Consider the following 25,899-nt stretch of genomic DNA (forward strand, 5'->3'; position numbering starts at 1 on the left):
GAAAAAAAAACTTCTGACTATCTACACAATCAATGCCTCTTATTATCTTGTACATCTCTATCAGGTCACCTCTCATCCTCCATTGTTCCAAAGAAAAAAGGCCGAGTTCACTCAACCTATTCTCATAAGGCATGCTCCCCAATCCAGATAATATCCTTATAAATCTCCTCTGCACCCTTTCTATGGTTTCCACATCCTTCCTGTAGTGAGGTAACCAAAACTGAGCACAGTACTCAACAAGTGGGGTCTGACCAGGGTCCTACACAGCTGCAACATTACCTCTCGGCTCCTAAACTCAATCCCACGATTGTTGAAGGCCAATGCAATGTATGCCTTCTTAACCACAGAGTCAACCTGTTCAGTAGCTTTGACTGTCCTATGGATGCCTGGATGAGCAGAGAGATCTTTGGGTCCAAGTTTATAGCTCCTTGAAAGTGACTACACAGGTGGATAGGATGGTAAAGAAGGCATATGACATGTTTGCCTTTATTGGTCAAGGAACTGAGTTAAAGAATTGGGTAAGTTATGTAATACTCCAGTTAGGCCTCATCTGAAGTATTTCTTCAGTTCAAGTCACCCTATTATAGGAAGGCTGCTGAGGCTTTGGCAAGGATGTAGAAGAGGTTTACCAGATCAAAGGGCATGTGCTATAAGGAGATGTTGGACAAACTTTGGTTGTTTCCTCTGGAGTGACAGAGGCTGAGGGGAGAGCTGCTAAAGATTTATAAGAGCTTGAAATGCTTAGATGGTGTAGATAGTCAATATCTTTTCTCCAAGGTTGAAATATCTAACACCACATATCAAAGTTCAACGGAAATGTGTCGGGCAAGTTTTCATGAATGTGTCGTAAATAGAAGGCTATGGACATTAGTTGTATGGACTTAGTTGTTTTTTTTAAGTTCCTGGAAATGGTTTTGGGTACAGAAGTGCGAGTTAGGGGTCATATTAGGTTTAAGGGACAGGGATGTTGAGGAGTTAGAGATCAGGATGGAGTCTAGGCCTCCAAAAGCAAGCAACATGGATGGATGACAAATGACATCCATGAATGTCAGACTGTCCCAAGTCAATGGGTCCTGGGATTAGATGTACTTGTGAACTGGAAGTGCGAGGTCTGGTGAATTGGTGAGCCCAGAGTTTGGGGTCCTGCAATCGGCAATTCTAGAGTTGATATCAAAGACTGAAGACTTAAGGTCATTTGGAAGTCCAGAGGTCAAAGCACACTGGCTGAAGCCTTCAAACTGGTGGCCCTAATGGCTGTGTCTTGGGGTTGGAGGACTGTGCGTACGTGTGGGTGGGTGAGAAGGAGGAAATAGACTTGTTTTGCTGCTGTTGCTTTGTTGCTTGTTACGTTCTGTTTGGTTGTGCTCTATGCTGTTCTGCCAAGCATTGTGGCATGCTATATTGGCAGCAGAATTGTGTGGCAACACTTGCACATCTCAGCATATCCTTAGATTGTGTTGGCTGTTAGCATAAATGACACATTTCACTGTATGTTTTGGTGTATGTGATAAATAAATGAATCTGAGTTGCATAGGCAGGAAGGATTAGTGCAGGTGGATATTTGATTTCTAATTTAAATTGTTCAGAACAATATAGCTGTCTAAATGGTCTGATTCTGTGCTGTAGTTGTCTACATTCTATATAGCCTCAAATATCTCAGATTATCATTTTATTATTGTGCTCTCTGTTTTACATGTTTTTCCTCATTCTTCCTGTCCAAAATTACAAGGTCTTATATTTCACCAGCCACATATCTATCTATTCAACCAGACTGTCTATACTTCTCAGAAAGTGAATGAAATGATAGTTACTGAAAAACATTCAGCAGGTCAGGCAACTCCTACAGGATGAGAAATAGTTAACGTGCCAAGTACGTCACCCTTGGTTACAAGCGGAAAATTAAGGAAACAAGTTGCTTTTAAATTTCAAAGGTAAGAGGAAGAAGTGAATAATAGGACAACGGGAATGTCTCTGAAGCCATAGCAATACTTTGTTTACAAAACTATCTGGCTGTTAGATTAATGAGGGAAGTTAGAGAAAAGGAAATGAAAAAAACAACGATCTGATACAGGTGTGAGATTCAGTTCAGAGCTGCTGCAGAGAATTGAAAAAAAACAGCAAGTCAACAACTTTCACCTCCCTTTCTATTCGGAACAAACCTAGAAAGCATGTACTGCCAGACTCAAAGACAGATTTTGTCCTGCTGTTGTAAGGCTCATGAATGGACCTCTTGTATGATAAAGCTGAGCTCTTTATCTCTCACAATCTACCTTATTATCAGGGCCTTTGCATTTTTCCACCTACCTGCATTTCACTTTCTTTTTAGCTGTAACACTATATCCTGCAGTGCGTTCTTGCTGTTCCAAAGCAGAAAGACCCAACCACTACCCACAGCTACAACTTACTCTTGCCCACACAGGACCACCCCCGATTGGCTTCTATAGCCACTTGAGGACCCACCTTTAGGAGAATATCATAGTCAAATTGAGTGGTCACACTTCTACTACTATTGTTCTCCCCTTTGCACTAACTCGGTGTATGCATATTTACAATGATCTGCATGAATGGCACTCAAAACAAAGATTTTCACTGCATCTCAGTATGTGACAAGAATACACTAACTACCATTGTCTATAGATTAAAAATTTAACATTACAGATGTTTATCATTACAGCAGAATTAGCTGCTTCTTATACAAGATAGGGAGATCAGGTAACCTGAAACGATTGAATTTGATGTTCTGATATTGAATTCAAGGATTTTATGCCATCTTCTAAAAGTAGCTTTTGGAAACTCATATTTGGAAACACATTCTCCATCACTTCATCAGAAAACTCTTATCATTAGTTAGACATTGTTTCCCATAAACAATCCATGCTGTCTTTCTCTGATCAATCAACACTTGTTCAAATGAATGTGAATTCTGACTCTGATTACTGTTTCTAGCATTTTCTCCATCAGTGAGATTAAACTAATTTATCTGTTGTGTGTATCCCACCATCCTTTTAAAAAATACAGGAACAGAATCGGGCCATTTGGCCCATAGATTCTACTGCACCATTCAATCATGAGGAAGTATAAGCACTTTACTCTTAGAAGTTAAGTCACATAAAAGATTATGTTTTTGTATGCAGATATTTTGGTAAGATCTCATTTACTTACCCCAATTTGTAAGCATCTGTGCAACTTTTTCATAAACCTCAAGATAGAAAAAAACAGAAATGTGAGATATTTAAATATAATGAATGTTGAAGCTGAACACTTCGCTCCAAGAAAAGTACGTAAATTACTTTCTTAAAAGGTTAAGGAGGTTTGTTTTGTAACTGAACACTCTACGAAACTTCTGTGGAAGCACCGTTGAATGTATCCTGATTGGTGGCATCATGGTTTGGTACAGCACTTTGAACGTGCAGGTGCAGAAGAACCTGCAGAAAGTAGTGGATTCTGACCAATACATTGTGGACACATCCTTATTCACCGTTTGTATAGGAGGCACTGCTTCAAAAAAAGTCATATCTGTCATGAAAGATCCCCACCAACTGGGCCACATCACAGCTGCTTCTACATTTGGGCGGAAGGTAGAAAGCTCCCAAATCACTCAGTTCAAGAACATCTACTTTCTTCAGTTCATTTGGTTCTAAACCAACCAACAAAACCCTAATCACTACGCTTAAGCTAAACCATGACCATTGCGATGACGTTGCACTTAAATGGACTTTATCTTTTTAAAATTCCTATTGTGCTCTTTCTTGTAAATGTTGAGATAATTTATGTTTAACTCAAGTCTTTTTTGTGAATACCGCTAATCTGATGCTATGTGATACTGCTGCCAGTAAGCGTTTCTATCCATCTGTGCAGATTGTTATGAGTGATGAACAGACCTGATGGAAATGGGGTGCAGAGATAACCATTCCCCCCCCGCCGAGAACTATGAACAATTGTTGTTGCTATGCTGTTACTGAGAAAGAGAGATAAAGCCCAGGCAAGAACATGTGCTACGGATAAGAGGGGGAGAGAGACTGTTGATTTACTGTATTTTGACTCTTCCTGGATTATTTACCTTTCACTACAAGGACTTTACTTTGCTCATTACCATTCCTCAGGAGATAGCAGGAGTGGCCTGATTTGATGGACACAGTCATTCAGTGTTGATGGATAGCTGAGACCCTGTGAGTGGGGATAAAAGACACCCTTCAGACACACCAGTGGACACTGACTAAGTGTTGGGAACCCACAGAAAGGTGGAGGCTTCGGAGACCAAACCAGGAGATCGGTCAGTAAAGCTCACAGTGTTACAGCAGGGCCAGTGGGGACTTGTGTGTGTGTCTACTCATGCCAGAGTGATGAGTCCATCACAGAAGAACCGTCTAGCTGAAGACCAGAGGGGTCATAACCGAATGACCACAACAATACGACGGATTAAGAAAGCAACTGAAGGTTTGCCTGCTGTAGCTGTTACATCTCGCTCGCTCTCTCTCTCCAACGATTTCAACACAACAACCATAACCACCTCAGCACTTATGAACTGAACTGCTCTATACTTTCCAATGACAATTCATTTACCCCTAGACATCGATAGAGCTTGTTTATTATTGATTATTATTATTCCTACACTTTTAGGTTTATTACTGCTAACTTGTTTTATTTGTATATTTGCATTTTTGATATTGTATTGTGTAGTTTACTAATAAACACCTTTAGTTTGGTACCACCAGACTCCAACGGATTCTTCTTTCTCTGCTGGTCAGACACCCAGTTATGGGGTACGTAACAAGATACAGTACTGTGCAAAAGTCTTAGTAATATATATTGTAGCTAAGATGCTTAAGACCTTTGCACAGCACTATACTTATCAACGTGGAGCAAACAGTGAGTTTGTAAATATGGTGGGAGCAAAGGATGCAGGAAATGGTGAGGCTAGAGTGCTATGGAAGTGGTGCAGGACAAGTAGAAGAGAAGGGGTGGTCTGAATGTAGACACACCCTGCCCTGAGACACCAGGCAAGATCATTTGATTCTAAAAAATTGGTTTAATGATTACAGAATGCCTCTCTAGTGTCTCCCACGCCCTCCCCTCCCCCTTCCCCCTTTCTCAACCATGACTGAGGACAGGCAGGATGGCACTGGCAGTGGTGTGGCTCTGTTGGTAAGACTTGGAATTGCGTTTTTAGAAAGAGGTGACATAGGGTCAGAGAATGTTGAACCATTGTGGATAGAGTTAAGAAACTGCAAGGGCAAAAAAAAACATAATGGAAATCATACATAGGCCTCCAAATAGTAGCCAAAGTGTGGGTTTGAGTTTGCTAAGGGAGCTGGAAAAGGCATGTAACAAGGGTAATGTCACAATTGTAATGGTGGACGTCAATATCTAATGGGATTGGCAAAAGCAGGCTGCTGTCGGATCACAAGAGAGGGAATTTGTTGAATGCCTATGAGATGGCTTTTTAGAGCAGCTTGTACTTGAGCCTACTTGGGAAAAGACTGTCTTAGAAAGGTGTGTATAATAACCCAGATCTTATCTGGGAGCTTAACGTAAAGGAACCCTTAGGAAGCAGTGATCATAATCCGATTGGATTCATACTGCAATTTGAGAGGGAGAAGCAAAAGGCACATTTATCAGTATCACAATGGAATAAAGAGAACTACAGAGCTGTGAGAAAGGAGCTTGCCCATATGCTTTGGAGGAGGATACTGGTGGGGATGACGGTAGAGCAGAGGTGGCTGACATTTCTGGGAATAGTTAACAAGGTGAAGATATAGTATATCCCAAAGAAGAAGATGTTCTCCAATGGCAGGGGTAGGGAACTGTAGCTAACAAGCTAAGTTAAGGACTGCATAAAAGCCAAGGAAAGGGGACATAAGGTAGCAAAAGTGAATGGGAAGTTAGATAATTGGGAAGCTTTTAAAATCCAACAAAATGCAACTAAAAAAGCTACAGGAAGGGAAAAAGATGAAATATGAGGCCAAACTAGTCAATAATATAAAACAGGATACTATGTTTTTTCAGCTATATAAAGAGTTAAAGAGTAAAAGGGAGGTGAGAGTTGATAACGGACCACTGGAAAATTATGTTGGTGAGGCAGTAATGAGAGACAAAGAAATGGCAGAGGAGGGAAAGAAAGAGAAACATGTGGGGAACGTTTTGCAGCTTTGGGCCTGTACTCACTCACTGGAACTTAGAAGAATGCAGGAGATCGCATTGAAACTTACTGAATGTTGAAAAGACAAGATAGGGCGGACATGGAGAGGATGATTCCTCTGGTGGGGGTATCCAGAACTAGAGGGCACAGCCTCAGAATTGAGGGGGAACCTTTCAGAACAAAGGCTAGGATAATTTTTTTTTTAGTCAGAAAGCAGTGAATGTGTGGAATGCTCTGCCACAGGCTGCATTGGAGGCCAAGACCAAGGGTATATTTAAGGCAGAGGTGGAAAGCTTCCTAATCAGTCAGGGCATCAAAGGATATGGTGAGAAAGCTGGTGTATGGTGTTGAGTGGGTCTGGGATCAGCCTGATGGAATGGTGGAGCAGACTTGATGGGCTGAATGGCCTACGTCTCCTATGTCTTATGGTCATATGGTCTCATGGTTCTCCTCTCACTGCCCTCTTCCCACTCTCAATCCACAATAGAAACCCATATCCGAATCAGGTTTATCATCACTGATGTATGTCATGAATTTGTCTGTTTTTGTAGCTGCATTACAATGCAATACAAAGAACTACCACAGTACTGTGCAAAAGTCTTGGGCACCCTAGCTATATATAAATATATACACAGCATGTGGCTAGGACTTTTGCACAATACTGTATATACTTGTGCATTTTCAACAAACTCAATTTCAGACTTTAAATCTGCAACAACAGTGTACACTTACCACATTCAGTGCCATGATAATAGCAAAGTTAATGCAAACCCCAGATCCAGCTGTGGCAAACTGCCAGTTTTTCTTCACAAACTCCCATCGGAAAGATGCAAAGAGCTCCATTGTCACAAGACGATACAACACCACGCCAAAGACTGCAGCCAGGACCAGCAAAATCTAGATTCAGCAGAATTAAAGAACAGGATCTTTGCAGAGTCACCCATTGATATTTCTGGAGTTTTGATGCTTAAAAATTGTAACAAAATTGGAGATGGGATTAAAGACACAAAGTCCTTCTCTACCAGCTGCTAATAATTTCCTTTAAATTAAATTAAAGGTAAAGATTAAGGAGTTAGTCATATCCCATTTTGGTTTTGACTGGAGTTGATTTGATTAGGAAGACGGATCTGTTGCCAGTTTGGGAATTTTTTGAGAAGAGTTTGAAACCATCTAGAAATTGATTTGATGCTATTTCGTAACTGATTTGAATACTGTATCTAAGGATACCTTGAAATTTAGTTAGTTTGATCCTAATTTAAGGTTTTGGTTTGAAGTTGATTGTTTTTGATGCTGCTCTTCTTAAGTTAGATTAACACCAGCTTGGGGTTAGTTTGATGCTAGTTCACATATGTATCTTGAGATATAGCATAGAACAGATCCTTCTGGCCCAACGAGCTGCATCTCCCAACACCCCACCCTATTTAACACTAACCTAATCACAGGACAATTTACAATAACCAACTGACCTACTAACCGATACATCTTTGGACTGTGGGTGGAAACTGAAGTACCCAGAGAAAATTTCTACGTCATATGGGGAGGAAGCCTTTTTCTGTTAAAGATAATATTGCAAAATCATTACATATGCAGTCAATACAGGGTAAAGTTGTTACTTTCTGCAGAATCTCTGCAGTCAGAAATTACTCAACACTGACTGGAGAAGTCTAAGGTAGGCACAGTGCTGTTGGAGAGTGACTGAACTTTTGACCATTCCTCCCAAATCAGACACACACGCCTTATTGCTTCCGTTAGCTAATGTTATATCTCAGTGACTCCACTTCCTTAGGAGCTTGTGAAGATTGGGCATGGTATCTAAAACTTTGACAAACTTCTATAGATGTGTAATGCAAAGTATAGACTGTGTCCGTCTTCCGAGTAAATACAAATGCAAAAAAATCCACTTAATATCTCCCTCTTCTTTTTTGGTTCAATGCATATATTACCACTCTGATCTTTCAGAGGACCAATTTTGTCCATTGCTATCCTTTTGCTCTTAATATATCTGTTAGAAACCCTTAGGATTTTCCTTCACCTTGTTTACCTGGACAAATTCATGCCTTCTTTTAGCCCTCCTAATTTCCTCCTTAAATGTTCTGTTGCATTTCTTATATTCATTGAGAAACTCATTTGTTCCTACCTGTCTCTACCCCTCCAAAGCCTCAATGAGTCAAAGCCTCAACTCCTCACTTACACAATGGCCACTCCACTTACACCTAGCTTCTTTTAATTGGACCTTGCCAGGTACCTAATTACGGTATGTGCAATCCGAAGACTCCTCAGGAACTGTGGCGTGCAAAATGTGCAGGCTGCCTCCATTTTCTTTAAAAGCTCTCCCCCTTTAGATGTCTCCGTGCGATCTGTGACATGCAAACTGTTCCAATTGCCCTCAATCACTTCTTTAAGCTTTCTCTCCCTCTACATAATCCAGTGCCCCCTTGGGGACTGTGGCGCACACACTGTCTCGACTACCCTTGCTTGCTTCTTTTAAACACTCCCTCTATGCCGTTCAATGACTCCTCGGGAACTGTGGCACGCAAAATGATAGGCACTCTCCTGCTCCTAATTCTGCTTTGCATATTCAAAAAATGCCTGTGAAACACGAAAGTAGCTAAGAGTTTAAGACAACTGGAGTAAACAAATTCCTTTCAGTGTTACACAGACAAAATACTGGAGGGTCTCAGCAGGTTAGGCCATATCTATGGAGAGGAATAAAGAGCCGGTGTTTCAAACTGGTTGCTCGATCAGGATGAGACCCTTCATCAAGGAAGGTAAAGCGTCTTGGCCTGAAATGTGAACTCTTAGTTCACCTCCATAGATGCTGCCTGACCTGCTGAGTTCCTCCAGCATTTTGTGTCTGCTATTCTGGATTTCCAGCATCTGCAGAATCTCCTGTGCTTTAAAATCCTTTCAGTACCTTGACTGCAGCATTAAAATGCTAAAAGTGGTGTTAGTTACATTTGTGATCGTACATCATGAAATCCTTTCAAACATTTCACTCTGTGTGGGTGTCGGCAATGTTCCAAGATTTGCTGCACTGTGTGTTCTGACTCCAAAATCTTTTTGTACTGACATGCGGCTGACATTCTGGGCTTGGATCGTGACACAATAATGGATGGATGAAAGTGAGGTACGACAGATGCTGGCTGTCTGAAATAAAACTGGCAAATGTTGGTGCTCAGCAGGTCCGGCAGCATCTGGAGTGAGAAAAACAGCACAGGTTGTTCAGGGCAATCACCTCCCATTGGAAGAGGGATTGGGAAAGCTCAAATTTATTATCAAAGTACTTATTTGTCACCTTATACAACTACCATCAGCTTTGTCTCCTGGGAGATAGGACCTAATGTAAACAATGACAAATTTGCTATATTAAGGATGGGTCTCGTCACAGCTGCAAGAATTATATTGCAAAACTGGAAAAAACCCAGATGTCCCACTGTGAGGGAATGGACTGAGGAAATGGTTAAGATTTCATCATATGAACACATGTTGGGAAGAATTAACAGTGAGGGAAAAGTGCAAGACGATTTTGCTTGTATGTTAATTTAAACTTAAATTAGAAGATTTTTTCTGTTTCTTAGTTTTATATGTTTTCCTGTCATGGGATGGCTGTGTAGGTATGCTGTACTGTATCTGCCCTATGATATGCTATGCTGCTTTGTAAAATAAGAATACATAATAATAAAAATTTGAATTACATAGTACTTATATGTCACCCTATACAACCCTGAGATTCATTTTCTTGTGGGCATACTCAATAAATCCATAATAGAATAACCATAGTAGAATCAGTGAAAGACACACTAAATTGGGTGTTCAACCAGTGTGCAAAAGACAACAAGCTGTTCAAATACAAAAATAAATAAATAAGCAATAAATAATCGAGTACATGAGATGAAGAGTCCTTGAAAATGAATCCATAGGTTGTGGGAACATTTCAATAATGACGTGAAGTTAAGTAAAGTTAATTCCCTTTGGTTCAAGAGCCTGATAGTTGAGGGGTAATAACTCTTTTTGAAACTGGTGGTACAAGTCCCGAGGCTCCTATACCATCTTCCTGATATCAGCTGCGAGAAGAGAGCATATCCTGAGTGGTGGAGGTCTCTGATGATGGATGCTGCTTTCCTGCACCAAAGCTCCATATAGTTGTGCTTCTATGGAAGTCAAGCAAAGCACCAGTGAGGTCATGGACCCCATACAGATGAGCTTCTGCTCTTCTGAAGCAAATTAGGGCGGATAAATTCCCTGGTCCTGACAAAGTGTTCTCTTGCACCCTGTGTGAGTTTAGTGCAGAAATTTCAGGGGCCGTAACAGATATTTAAAACATGCTTATCAATGGGAAGAGTCAGAGGATTAGAGGATACTGTAGCTAGTGTTGTTCTGTTATTCAAGAAAGGCCAAGAAAGCCAAGAAATTACAGGCCGGTGAGGGAAAGTTATTGGAATGAATTCTAAGGGACTGAATATATAAGTATTTGGATAGACAGGGCGATTAGGACTCATTAACATGGCTTTGTGCATGATGGTCATGTCTAACCAATGTCACAGTGTTTTTCAAGGAAGTTACGAGGAAAGTTCATGAAAGCAAGTCAGTGGATGTTGTCTAAATGGACTTCAGCAAGGTCTTTGACAAGATCCTACATGGGAGGTTGGTTATAGGAAACCACAAAGCAAGAAACCATTGGATCCAAATCTCTGGAAAAGCCGGAGTAGGCCAAAGTCCTGACTTCAGTTCATTGTATTAGCAAAATGCTGCCTAACCTGCAGAGACGACAGTCAGCAGAACAGTTCACAGCCTCAGTGCTGCAGAGAAAGGAATGAACATCGTGAGAGAAAGAGTGGAGACAGCCTGACCCTCACCCTGCCTCCGATTCTAGCACTTGGGCTTCCTGGTCTATCTGGACTGGGGTTTAAATTGTCCCAGCAGTGGGTAGTGCCTCGCTTGAGGACCCGGACCCAGTGATATGCTTGGGCTGCACAGCTCAAAGCTGTTCGCAATTTCACCACACTGTCTCGGCGCTAAGAGCAGTCCAACCTCACACGCTTGCATGCAGTTCAGATATTCATTTTTATATAACATGAAACTAAAATGGGGTGCAATATCCTTTATATTTCACTTCCTTATAAGCTTAACACAACTTTGAGTCAGGTGCTTCAGTAGGGGTATCAGACGCTGCACGTGAATGCTGAACACCCACGACATGATCGCTCTGTACTGCCAAGTGCGTCAGTTAATTATTCATTACTTCCCTCAATAATGGTATGGATATTGTTGTGGGAAATGACCTCCCAGGGGAACATCATGCAGACCAGGTTACCGGCAATGAGCATGGGTCTCTGGTGCAGAAGGGAAAGTGGGAGAAGAGGGGAGAGGTGGAGATCAGAGGAACAGATAGGAGATCTTGGGGACGTGAATGGGACACCCAAATAGCATGTTGTCTCCCAGGTACCAGGGTCAGAGATGTCTCATATTGTGTCCAGAGCACTTTGGAGAAGGAAGGAGAGCAGCCAGATGTCTCAGTACATATTGCTACCAATGGCATTGGATAGAAATGCAATGAGGTCCTGAAGAGTGAATTTAGAGAGCCAGGCAGAAAGCTGAGAAGTAAGACCTCCAGGGTAGTAATTTCTGGATTGCTGCATGTGCCACGCACCAGTGAGAGTAGAAACAGGATGATTTGGCAGATAAACCTGTTGCTGAGAAGTTGCTGCAGGTTATTAGATCACTGGGATCGCTTCTGGAGAGGTATGACATGTACAAAAGTGAAAGTTTGCACCTGAACCCAAGGGAGACTAATATTTTCGCTGGCAGGTTTGTTAAAGCTGTTGGGGAGGGCAGGGTTTAAACTAATTTGGGGTATGTGAACTAGAATGAAAGGACTCGTGATAGAATAGATGGTAAAAAAAAATAAAGATAGCATGCAGTCAGGCTGTAAAGAGGGGCAGACAGATGATGAGACAAAATTGCAGCCAGCAGGGTGAGTATCAATGCATTAGGAATGCAGAATCAAAAAGGATAGCAAATACAGCACTCAAAGTGTTGTATCTCAATGTACAGAGTATAAAGAGATGAGGTGGATGATCTTGTTGCATTTTTACAGATTGTTGGGTATGATGTTGTGGCCATCACTGAATCATGGCAGCAGAATGGTTGTAGTTGGGAGCTGAATTGGGGATAAGAAGGTAGGTGGGGTGGGGTGGAGGTGTTGTGGCTCTGCTGGTAAAGAATAGCATCAAATCATCAGAAAGATGTAACATAGGACTGGAAAATGGTGAATCCCTGTGGGTTGTGTTAAGAAACTGTAAGGGTAAAAGAACCTGATGGCAGTTATATACAGGCCTCCCAACAGTAGCTGGGATGTGGACTACAGATTACAACAGGAAATAGAAAAGGCCTGTCAAAAGAGCAATGTTATGATAGTCATGGGAGATTTTAACATGCAGGTAGATGGTGAAAATCAGGTTGTTAATGGATCCTAAGAGAGGGAGCTTGTTGAATACTTATGAGATGGTTTTTTAGAGCAGTTTGTCGTTGAGCCTACTAGAAGATCAGCTATACTGGATTGGGTTTTATGTAATGAACTGAAGGCGATTAGGGAATTTAAGGTAAAGGAACATTATGAGTACAATATGATTTGAGTTCAACTTGAAATTTGATTGGGAGAAAGTAAAGTCTGACGCAGCAGCAGTCAGTGGAGTAAAGAAAATTACAGTGATATGAGAGACAAGTTGGCCAAAGCAGATGGGAAGGATATGCTGGCAGGGATGACAGAAGAGCAACAACAGCTTGAGTTTTTGGGAAAAATGAGGAAGGTGTGGAATAGATGTATTTGAAAAACAAAGAAATAATCAAATGGCAAATTGTACAACCATGGCTGGCAAGGGAAGTCAAAGCTAATGCAAAAGCAAAAGAGAGGGCACACAACAAAAATTAGTGGAAAGACAGAGGATTGGAAACTTTTAAAAACCTACTGAAAGCAACTAAAAGAAACATTAGGAGAGATGAGATGAAATGTGAAAGCAAGCCAGCAAGCAATATCAGTGGATAGAAAAAGTGTTCTCAAGTATATATAAATAAAAGAGAGATGAGAGTGGATATAGTATCGCAAGAAACATAGAAAGAACATAGAAACATAGAAAACCTACAGCACAATACAGGCCCTTTGGCCCACAAAGCTGTACCGAACATGTCCTTACTTGAGAAATTACCTAAGGTTACCTATAGCCTATTTTTCTAAGCTCCATATCTCCATCCAGGAGTCTCTTAAAAGACCTAACATTTCCGCCTCCAACACCACCGCTGGCAACCCGTGCCACGCTCTCACCACTCTGTGCATGAAATAACTTACCTCTCCTCTGTACCTGCTTCCAAGCACCTTAAAACTATGCCCTCTCGGGCTAGCCATTTCAGCCCTGGGAAAAAGCCTGTGACTCTCCACACGATCAACGCCTCTCATTATCTTATACACCTCATGAGGTCACCCCTCATCTTCCGACGCTCCAAAGAGAAAAGGCCGAGTTCACTCAACCTATTCTCACAAGGCATGCTCCCCAATCCAGACAATATCCTTGTAAATCTCCTCTGCACCCTTTCTAATGTTTCCATGTCCTTCCTTTAGTGAGGCGAGCAGAATTGAGCACAGTACTCCAAGTGGGATCTGACCAGGGTCCTATATAGCTGCAACATTACCTCTCGGCTCTTCAACTCAATCCCACGGTTGATGAAGGCCAATGCACCGTATAAAAATGAGGCTGGAGAAAAATAATGAGGGACAAGGTGATGGAAGATGAACTAAATGAACATTTTGCATCAATCCTTACTGTGGAAGACTCCAGCAACGTGCCAGGTGTTGAAGGGTGTGAGGGAAGAGAAATAAGTGCAGTTACTATTACAAAGGAAAAGGTGCTCAAAAAAGAACAAAAAAGAACACAGGTCATCCGGATGTGGTGAACTACACATATGGTTCTAATACAGGCAGTTGTAGAGATTGTGGAGGCATTAGTAATGATCTTTCAAGAATCATAAGATTGTGGCATGCTTCCAGAGAACTGGAAAATTGCAAATATCACTGCACTCTTTAATAAAGGAGTGAGGCAGCAGAAAGAAAATTATAGACCAGAGAGCCTGACTATACTCTTTTCCATGGATGCTGTCTGGGCTGCTGAGTTCCTTCTGCATTTTGTGTGTGTAGTTTGACCTTGTACGCATTTACTACAATGAATTAAAACACTGTGATGGCACACATCTCTGCTCTTATATTCTATACCTCTAGAAATGAATGCCAACATTGTATTCACCGTCTTCACCACTGACTCAACCTGGATGTTAACCTTACATGTGGAAGGTATGTTAAGATTAGATGCAGAAAGTATGCTTCCCATGGTGGGGGAGTCTAGGACAAGAGGATAGAGACACAACCCATTTAAAACAGAGATGCAGAGAAATTTCTTTAGCCAGGGTGTGGTGAATTTGAGGAATTTATTATCACAGGCAGCTGTGGAGGTCAGGTTGTTGGGCATATTTAAGGCAGAGATTGATAAATTCTTGATTGGCCCACATAGTACTTTCAAGCTATCAGCATTGTTAGCTGCAAAGCTTATACACACTGAATGACAGCAAACTCTACAGAAGCCCGTTGAAGATCATTGGTTTGTCATTGTAAAGAATATGTTATTGCTGGCAACGACTGTACATTCAACCTATGTTAGATTTCTATAACAGGACCTTGGTGGAACAAAGCATATTGTGCTGAACATTATGTGGACACAGAGCTCTGTGACAGGGAGCACCCAGAAGGTTAAGGCTCTTCACTTAAGAGCAAAAATAACACCTTATTCTGACCATTATTTTTATTTATTTGAAGGTATAGTAAGGGAATGGGCCCGTCTGAGTTTGCATCATCCAATTACATCCATGTGACCAATTAACTTACTAACTTGCATGTCTTTGTAATGTGGAAGAAAACTAGAGCACCCGGAGAAAGCCCATGGGATGAAAGAACAGACTCCTTACAGACTGCAGCAGAATTGAACCTGGACTGTTGGTGCTGTAATAGCATTACGCTAATCTCTGTGCTACCACAGTGACATTTAGTCCACAAGGAAGATTTGATATTGGGTTCTACTGGCCCTGATGGTGCCTACAGTATAAAAAGAAGTGGACAAGGCATTTGAAGAATCGGGTCTCGTCCCACATAGGAAGTTTTATCATTAGTAATGTAGTTACCCTCAATAGTGCCAAAAAGAACAAAACACATGGTACTAAATGAAACCTCGTGATCAAACGTGCTTTGTAAAGACACCTGAGATATAACTGAAACAGACCACTCCAGCTGGGAGGAAATTAATAATTTTATTCTCCCAAGGCTCCGGTTCCCTGAGCAGTGATATGAGTGAACAACTGAGCGAAGTGACAGGCCCAGAAAGATACTTCATCAGAAACTGCAAAGCAGAACTGATTAACTTATTAAGTACTACATCTTTTTTCAGAACTGATTTACTGAAATCAATCTAAGACAGCTACTCTTGGGTGACCCAACTTAATGAAATTCTAGGCTGCAGTTTAGCCTTGCAGCAGAAGGCATGACTGAGTATGGGAGAGCGAAATGAAAACCAAAGACTGCCAATGAGCTGAGTGAAACAAAAGTCATGACAGAGAGTCCCACCAAATTGTGAAATTCACATACATGAAGTAAGCATTACCGGATGGTCCGAAGTTACTGCCCAACACTAACCTCCGAAAAGAAAATGATCAGCAGTCCATGTGGGATGGCGTGCATGGTCCTTGAGGTAGGGAACGGCAGGAATTTGTGCAACCAGGCAAAGGAATAGTAACATAAATGGGTATATAGGCATTGTTGGTGACTTTACCTGGGCCAAGTTCAAGAGTATGTTACCAGCACATCTCCTGAACCATCAAGGGGTCCGAACACCCTTGACCATTGCTGTAGAATCATCAAAGATGCCTACCAAGCCATGTCCCACCGCCACTTTGATAATAATCAGATGGCCAGACTATGCTCTTTCCTCAAGCAGAAGCTCACTTGGGAGGATCATGTCCATGAGGTCATACAATGTTAGTCCAAAGAAACAGATAAGCTTCTTTGCAATTTCTGTGATTTGGTTGACTAGTTCATGTTCAAATACTCAGCACCCAGTCTGTCACTGTCATCACAGACTTCATAAGTAAGAGTGTTGAGGACTGTGTATCAAAGAGGACAATCCGATTGTTCCAAAGCGAGAAACCATGGATAAATTCAAATCAAGTGATCCTGACTTTTGTAAGAAATCAAGATGTAACCTCCTCACTAATGCTTAACATCAGCAATATTAAGCACTAGTGCTAGTCAAAAATCTGGTCCCATTCCAGCCATCAGAGTGGCAGGGTTCATATACTATAATGGGTCACAAAATGAAGCTAGGCAGCATTGCTGACAACGTCACATCTTTTCCTGATGCACTCCACGCATGCTTTGAACATTAGAGGGGATTGGCATGTCACCACCCACCCCAAAAGCCTCAATGTACTTGAGCCCACATTGATAATTGCAATGGTGGGTGCAGATTACTCTTCCAGAGATTGTACCTGCAGTAAGCACCTAGCCCAGATGTTATCCCTGGCTTCGTCCTTAGTTCCTGTTCTTCTTCTACATGATAGACAAGTGAGAATGATGTACCAGCAACAGAGGAATAAACATTAAAGATAATAGACAGGATGTGAAACCACTTGTTTCTTCTTTAGTGGTTGCTTTTTCCTAGATTGTGCTAAGTTTTTCAGTGTTACTGGATCTGAACTAATCCAGTAAATTGAAGTATATTTCTATTGTATGTTTTGTCGATTTGATTAAGTGTTTGGGAGCTCAGGATATGAGTCACTTGTTAATAAATACCCACATTTCCTGACCTATTTTTATAATCATTGAATTTATCTCCAGGTCACATGCACCACAATAAAGTAGGCAGTTTAGGAACGATGGCAGTCTAAGATGAGTTGGTCTAGGAATGAAGTTGATTCAGGAATGATGGAGGAGGAAATCGGAGGTCCATGAGCCAGTCCTTCTCAGGGGATCAGAGTTGGAGAAGATCAGCAACTATAAATTCCTCAGTGTTACCATTTCAGAGGATCTGCCCTGGATCCTGCACAAAGGTGCAATTTTGAAGAAAACATGGCAGCACCTTAACTTCCTTAGAGGTTTGCGAAGATTTGACATAACATCTAAAACTTTGACAAACTTCTACAGATATGCAGAGGAGGTTTTCCATTCAAGGGCACTGAGTGGAAAATCCTGCAAAAAGTGTGGATACAGCCCAGTCCATCATGGGTATACCCCTCCCACCATTGAACACATTTACATGGAGTGCTCTCACATAGATAGCCCTCACCATCCAAGTTATGCTCTCTTCTCTCTGTTGGCATAAGGAAAAAGGAGCCTCATGGCCCATGAGACCAAGTTCAGGAAGAGTTATTAACCCTCAACCATCAGGCCCTTGAACTAGTGGGGAAAAATTCACTCAACTTCACTTGCATCATCACTAAACTCTTCTCACAACCTAGAGACTCACTTTCAATGACTTCATCTCAAGTTCTCGATATTTATTGCTTATTTATTTATTATTATCATTTCTTTTTTTGTATTGGAAAGTTTGTTTTCTTTTGCACATTGGTTGTTTGTCCGTCCTGCTGGGTGAGGTCTTTCACTGATTCCATTGTGTTTGTTGGACTTACTGAGTATGCTTGTAAGAAAACGAATCTTAGGGTTGTATATGGTGACCAATATTTACTTTGATGATATATTTCCTTTGAACTTTGAACTTTGGCAGTTTAGGAATGGTGGTGGTTTGCAAGTAGGACTGTACATCATGCCATCATGCAATTTATTGCAAGAAAAACCAACAAATCTCACATTTACTTTCACAAGATCCACTGCAGCACAATGAAAAAGCTTGCCAGAATCTCCAATATGTTTTTCTGAGAATATAGATGATGTAATGAATTGTGGTGAAGTAACTATGTCAATAAAACTATAGGCATCCCCTCGAGAACTTACCATGAAAAATATTCCTGAGACAGACACAAGCAACCTGCTGAGTTTATCAATGAAAGGTTGGAAGGGCTCTGGCTTCCCTGTGATGGGATTAACACGTTCCTTCTTGGAATATTTGGCTTCAAACTGAGGACGAAGTTCCTCCTATTAAAAGAAAATTTAACAAGAATAAATATAGGGGATTTTTCAAACCTACTATATGCTGCAGAGCCATTTAATTTGGAGAACTGGATTTGTGAGTAGCCTCAACAAAAGGAATGCGAACAACTACTATCGTGCTATTAAATCTCTGCCAAAAAATACATTTTCACGTACAAAACATCATTTTAATTAAACACTTGTTACACCCATTCAGATTTTATCAATTAGATTATAATGTGGAAACCATTCAGTTTCAAAGGTTTGCAAGATGGGATGAGTTTATTTAACTGCTCCATAAACAATGACCTTCCCATTGCTTCAGACACTCAAATGATCTCCCCAAAGGTGAGGAATGTCCTATATTATTGAACCAACAATCAACTCAGTTAAATTAAGTGCCAAGGAATTTCTAGGGGAAGGGGTTTAAATAAACATTTTCCTTTTGCCTTATAAAGCATTTAAGATATGTAATCTTCTGGGTGAAAAGGTGCTTTTCCCAGTGGCCACCGGAATTCAGCTCACCGTCAATATATTCTAATTCAAAGTACAATATTGTTTATTGTCGTTCTTCAGCACACGAGTGTAAAGGAGGAGGTGAATCGGCAAGTGTACCTTTTCTGTTGCTTTCAGGGATATGTGCCAGGAGGGAGAAACTGCACACTACTTTATCAGTGGAATTAAGGGCTTGAAACAGATCTGTGATTTTCTCCTTGATGAATGGACAAGGAAATCATGGAGGGAACAATTCCCTGTGAAAAGAGGAGAGTGGGGGTTAGGTAAAGAAGTGTTCGGTAGTAGGATCCTGTAGAAGATGGTGAAAGTTGTGGAGACTCATGGGATGGTAGGTGAGGGCAAGAGTAACCCTCTAAAACACAATATACAAATAACTTTGAGTGTGGCCATACATACATAAGATTAGCTTAAATACATTGACTAATAGTATGTTCATAAAATGACTCCAGGTGCAGGAGTATCTGAAGATAAGGTGACTGACAGGAAATGACAAAGTGACCTGGCAAGAAGAACTCTGTTAGGCAGAAGCAGGGCATATGAAAAAGCAATAGGGCAGTAACTATGTCAGTATAGGTATGAGGTGTGGAGTTTAAGTGTATGTAAAGTGGCAGTGCATGGTGGGGAGGGGGGGAGGGAAGAAGGATGAATAAGCTGGGCTTTGCCATTCATAGAAGAAACATAGAAACCTATAGTACAATACAGGCCCTTCGGCCCATAATGCTGTGCCAAACACGTACTTTAGAAATTACCTTGGTTTATTTTTCTAAGCTCCATGTACCTATCCAGGAATCTTTTAAAAGACCCTATTGCATCCATCACCACCATCACCGGCAACCCATTCCACCCACTCACCGCTCTCTGCATAAAAAATTTACCCCTGATAATTAGTGACACGTGGACAAGCAGCTACTTAGCAACAACAGATAGGTCAGCTAATTCAGCCTGAGGGCAGAGGTGCTCAGAAAAGGTTCAAATCGTAGTGGAATTTTGGAAAACTATGAAGGTAGGACTAATCATGCTCATCCTTGTAGCTCTACACTTTACTTAAAACTGTTTTTTTCCCCCTGAGGTTTGTAAAATAGCCTTTGGCTAGACTACACAATGGGTTGGTTAATCTGTATAATTATCAGTGGATGTAAGGGCTTGAAACAGACTTGTGAAGGGCCCAAGAGAATCTGGATCAAGGGGGACAGAGGCATCCTTCCACTGCAGAATATAAAGGGAGTATCTCACTACTTTTTTGGAAGGAAGTAGGGGTAGTCTAGAAATGCTGGCTCTGACTCTGATGGCAAGGTCCAGATCCTGATAAATAAAAAGAAAAAAAAACACTATCTTGTGTTATTTAAAAAAAACTCAAACACAGAAATATGTAGAACTTAAGATCATCATGATAAATTGCGTGAAACAGAGTATATTTCCTTCTGTATTGATAAAATAATAATTCCTTGTTTCTAATGGTAATAGAATGGCTTATTTCCTTTGATACTGAAGAAAACATACTCCTAAAGTGATTATTTAATCCAGAACCCCTGATGATATGTTCCAAGTGACTAATAAGGAATGGAATTGCTTTTATGTAATGATAGGAATGAAAGATGGCCTGTATGTAGCAAGTGAATTTTACTGCTTTGCCTATTAAGTTTCATGGATCTGTGAACACAGAACTTCACTTAGTCTAAACTAATCTGACTTAGAAATTAAAATAATGCATCTGGCATATCCCCGAGTAGAACTTGAGACAACCTGCACCTCAGGGTGGGACATTTGTACTGATATTTTGTGGTTATGACGTTCTCATTGTCATGGCTATCCAGTGAGAGTGACGGAACCTCAGAACCCACCCCTGGGCTGCCCCGATAACCTTTCACCAACTTGTGTTATCAAAGGAATTTACCAGTTCACTCCTAAACAATCCTCTCTGAGTCATTTTGAAATTCATCAACTAACTTAACAGGGGACTAAAGGAAAACATGAAAAATATTCACCCACATTATTTATAAAGGTCATTGATTGCATTCTAATGCTGAACATGGTTTCCATACATCCAAGGGACCAGACATGAAGGATATCTGGCCCCTCAGTTCAAGATGTCAAGATGATGTATCAATTGAACTCGGTGGTGAAAGGAGCAAGGTGCACTGGCCACCCAGACCACTCTGTAGCTCTCTGCAGCTGCGTACAGGCATGGAAGCTATGAGTGTTCTGACACAGGGGAATGGTGTAGTCAGCTAGAGGGTGGATGACAATATGTCTTCAACAACCAGCCAAAGGGAAGCATAACCCTGCAAATCTTTTCCTCAGTCCATACTTTCTTGTATTTCAGGTGTTAATTCCCTTGACTTACAGTTGATGCTTCTGGAGAAGAATGGTATTTTTTCTGAACTTACCTCTTCTTCCTCCCAGTCAATTAGGTCCCAATTGTAAGTGAGAACCGCTCGCCGTCTTTTCCAAAACTCCAAAAATACCGTAGCTGTAACCAAACAAAAACAAACTGAATACATGTGAGATGCCTTTTAAAAAATACTCAGGACATCACGAAGTGCTACAGTGCCGTCACTTGAGAACCAGCCTGTGATGGAGCAGAGCAGAATTACCTACTGGCTGCAGCAGAGATTCTCAACCAGCCATCCAGTGAGTCCACCCCTGGGGTCTACATCCTTTTCAAAAGCAAATAAAGGTTGTAACCAGGGGTTTGGTAGGAAGGAGTGGGCAAATATGTGTGTCGCTCTACTTAGTACCTTTAGTGCTTATTTTAGAAGTAGGTGTGTGGCAGCAGAGAAATGAATAGACAACAATTTAGTTGTGTGAGTTCAGTCTATGTAAGACGATGTGAACTGCAGCTGTGAGCTCCTGTGGAAAACAGTTGAGAACCACACTGGGCTGTATTTACTGCTAGCACATTTCCCATCAACTTCAAAGTCAAAGCAAATTTATTATAAAGCTATATATAGATACTACCTAAGATTCACTTTGTTGTAGGCGTTTATAGGGGAAAAAAGACACACTATAGAATTTACAAAAAAAAACTATACAAAAATAGACAAGAAATTACAAACAATCGATGTGCAAAAAAAGTAATACTGAGAATCTGAGTTGTAAGCATCTAGGAAAGTAAGTCCAGGGTTGTGGAATCAGTTCAAAGTTGAGGTGAGTCAAGTTATCCATGCTAGTTCAGGAGTCAGATGGTTGTAGGGTAATAACTGTTCCTGAACCTTGTGATGTACGACTGAAGGCTTCTGTACCTTAAAAGAATCAAAAGAACCATGTGTGCAGGAGCTAAGTGTAAACAGTGACACATATTCTTCATTTTGACAATCAGATGATTTTTAGACTCTCACAATCCTCCCATGAATATCAAAACAAATACAGATGATGGAAGTACGAAATTTTAAAAATGTGGCAGGTCAGACTGCACCTATGGAGTTAATGTTTCAGGCTGAAGAAAATTCCTTGTCACACACCCACACGCTACTTCATAGAGATGTAATTGCTGAGTATTTTGTGGTGTTGAGATATCTCATCCATTACTGGAGAGAAGGAATGGATGCATCTGATTCATCTCTTGTTACCATAACCCAGCCATTGCGCACGATGCAGAGTATTAATCATGCCTAAGAATGGGGAGGGAGCAATGACATAGAACCTCATCTATTTCAACTACAAAAAAATTCCATTAATAAAATTTGCACGTGGTATGAAATGACTTTTGGCAAAATGTTTCTTAACTAATTCTGGCAATTTCAAGTTAATGGGATTAAGTGTAAAATGAAATTAAAGAAATAGAACAAATGAGAGATTGCTTTTCTTTTGAAGGGCTGGGAGGTAGTAGAATCAGAATTATTATCACTGAAAATATCATGAAATTTGTTGTTTTGTTTTAGAATACTGTGCAAGACACAATACTACTGTAACTTACAAAAAGTTACAAATAATGCTAAAAAAGGAAGAATGAGATAGTGTTCCTGGGCTCGTGGACTATTCAGAAATCTGATGGCAATGGGGAAGAAGCTTTTCTTAAAGCATTACGTGAGTCTTCAGGCTCCTATACCTCCTCCCTGATGACAGTAATGAAAAGAGGGCATGTCCCAGGTGGTGAGGGTTTTTAATGGTGGAAGATACTTTCTTGAGGTACTGTCTTTTGATGTCCACAATCGTGGGGAAACCTGTTCCTGTAATGGAGCTGGCTGAGTCTCCAATCCTCTTCAGCCTTTTTCGACCCTGAGTCTTCATATTAGCCAATGATGCAGCTACACAGAATGTTCTCCAAGGTACATCTGTAGAAATTTGCTAGAGTCTTTGATGACAAACCAGTTCTCTCTAACTACTAACAAAGTACAGCGACAGTCATGCCTTATTTACAACTGCACCAATATGCTGTGCCTGGGACAGATCCTCTGAGAAGCTGACACCCAGAAACTTGAAGCTGCTTGCCCCTCATCAGGATCGGTGAGTGTTCTCTCGACTTCCTTTCCATGAAGTCTACAATCAATTCCTTGCTTTATTTGTTAAATCAATACAGTGGATTCTGGCTAATTGGGCCATCAGTTAATCAGGACAGCTGCTTATTTGGGCCAACACTTATAGAACAAAAACTCATTGAGAAAATAGCCAGGATTCCCTTCATTTATTTGGGGAATTATGCCACTTATTTGCAGTAGAAGACTATTGCCAAACAGTTTCTAACTAGCATTGGTCACGTGCACTTCTGTGGCTACATTGTACTTACAGCAAACTTTTTAAATAGTGTCAGTTACCAGTACATGAGTTCAAAAAAGAAGGTAAGAAATAAGCAGTAATAAATACAGATCTGTTTTTCTCACTGCTTTTTCAAGCTTGGAGATGCCAAAAAAGGCCAGGAGTGAAAATTAAATGATTTTACAACGTCGACAAGTGAAGACCTACAAAGACTTCGAAGTTATCAACAATCGTCTTGAATGTTACAATGAAAATGAAGATTTGGAGGATGTAATCATCAAAAGGATTGTATGAAGGCAGTCCATTATCTATGCTGCTTTTGTTCATTTACAGTCAATCAAAAGAACACAGCAGTATACACTGGATGCATTCCTCCATTGATAACTATTAGGAATTAATGTACAGTTTCAAATTACAGTCATGATATTGATAGTGTTCTAATTTGTTCTGGTTTGCATTTAAACACATAATTTACTTCTAAGTTAAACAGTAGTTGTTTGTTGTACCATTTTAACTATTCCCATGAAACTTTGGCTAATTGGGGCACTGGCTTAATTGGCCAAAATGTATGGTGCCGATGTATTTCCATTAACCAGAATCCACTGTAATTGAATGCAAAGCTGCTGCTCAAGTGAGGACATTATCCTTATAATGAATAGTTTTAAATAGGCATTGGTTTGACCATAATGCCACCTTCAACCATGCAACTTACATCAAAACAACCTTAAAACCAATTTGGGAAGTTCACATTCCAGAGCAATGCTGGGCTGGTTTACACAAGAATTAAACACAGGCATTTTTCATTACCAATGCAGAGTTAATTGGAGTTAAAATAAAAATGAACCATTATTTAATTGAATGTCAGAATGTGCTCAAGGAACCAAACAACAACATGCTCCTGTTCTTAACTATGAGCGTAAATAACATTGAAACAAAACTCAGTCAAAGGAATTCATGCATCAACTACAGAAAAAGATCAAGATCAGAAGAATTGGTCAATATCAAAAGATTAAATCCTTCTCCACCCACGTATTGATGTAACACAAATAGCATATTCCATCAAAAGCCACACCTAGGCGCTCACTACATTGTTACTGGAAACAAGTTTCTGTCCACCTTCTCACCAAAGGCAATTTCATGAGATTGAGTTCAAGAAGCAAGAAGTAGTATTTCTACTTTATAGAACTCTGTTTAGGGAGCATCTAGAGTATTGCATTCAGTTCTGGCCACCCCAATATAGAGAAGAGGTAGAAACTATGGAGAGGGCGCAGAGGAAGTTTACCAGGATGCTGCCTGTATTAGAGGGCGTGTGCTACAATGAGAAACTGGACAAATTTAGGCTTGTTCTCTCCAGAGTGGCAAAGGCTTGAGGGGAGACCAGATGAAAGTTTAACAGATCATGAGAAGCAAAGATAGAGATCCTGTATCCTTTTTCCACAGGGTCAAGATAGATAGAACCAGAAGATTTGTACCTAAGGTGAGATGGGCTAAGTACAAAGGAGGTCTATGAAGCAAACTTTTGTTTTCCCCAAACAGAGCGTGGTAGGCACCTACAATTTGCTGTCAGGGGTAGTGGTGGAGGCAAATACATTAAAGGCCTTCAAAAGGCTCTTAGATGTATAAATGTGCAGAGAATAGACATTGTGTATGCAGGAAGCATTAGTTTAATTAATAAGCATTTAATTAATACTTTAATTAGTCTGGCAAAGCATCATGCCCAAAATGGTCTATTCTTGTGCTGTGCTGTTTATATTAAAATATCCAATAATTTTACAGCAGTCTAAGTTAGAGGCACATGGATAATTCTTTATAAGCACAGCCATGAGATCTCCCATCTTATGGACTGTGTATACTTCTTGCTGCCTTAGTAAAACAGCCAGCTCTGTCAAAGACTCCACCCACCCATGAAACATGCATGTGCATGGCACCCGGTATGGGAGTGTTGTGAGGAGTCTGTGTAGGGCTTGGCATGCACGGTGTCACATGAATATATACATCGGTGGGTACAGGGTTCATAGTCACCGTGGAGTGTTTGGGGTAGGGGTCTGGTGTTCCTGTGGGCGCCAGGTCGCGGATGGAGACCGTGTCCTCCCGCCCATCAGGTAAGACCACGTAGGCATACTGGGGGTTTGCATGAAGTAGGTGAACCCTCTTGACCATCGGGGAGTATTTATTGCTCCTCGCATGTTTCTGGAGCAGCACTGGCCCTGGGGACATCAGCCAAGCCAGTAGGATGGTCCCAGTGGCAGACTTCCTGGGAAAAGAAAAGAGTCGCTCATGAGGGGTGGCATTGGTGGACGTGCATAACAGGGAGCGGATGGAGTGGAGTGCCTCGGGGAGGACCTCCTGCCAGCGAGAGAGAGGCAATCCC

General features: G+C 40.9%; 1 protein-coding gene across 1 annotated transcript in view; it reads right to left on the reverse strand.

Annotated features, from left to right (window-relative positions):
- ano3 (anoctamin 3) overlaps nucleotides 1–25,899 on the reverse strand; it is a 521,252-nt gene that overhangs the window by 66,149 nt on the left and 429,204 nt on the right. The window contains exons 14-17 of the mRNA XM_059976011.1: nucleotides 21,221–21,303; nucleotides 18,183–18,323; nucleotides 6,872–7,036; nucleotides 3,163–3,199 (exon numbers count right to left, since the gene is read on the reverse strand). Coding sequence (XP_059831994.1) covers nucleotides 3,163–3,199; nucleotides 6,872–7,036; nucleotides 18,183–18,323; nucleotides 21,221–21,303 — 426 coding nt within the window. The remainder of the gene's footprint in view (nucleotides 1–3,162; nucleotides 3,200–6,871; nucleotides 7,037–18,182; nucleotides 18,324–21,220; nucleotides 21,304–25,899) is intronic.

This window comes from Hypanus sabinus, chromosome 7 (assembly GCF_030144855.1).
Source record: "Hypanus sabinus isolate sHypSab1 chromosome 7, sHypSab1.hap1, whole genome shotgun sequence".
In the NCBI taxonomy this organism is placed as follows: Eukaryota; Metazoa; Chordata; class Chondrichthyes; order Myliobatiformes; family Dasyatidae; genus Hypanus; species Hypanus sabinus.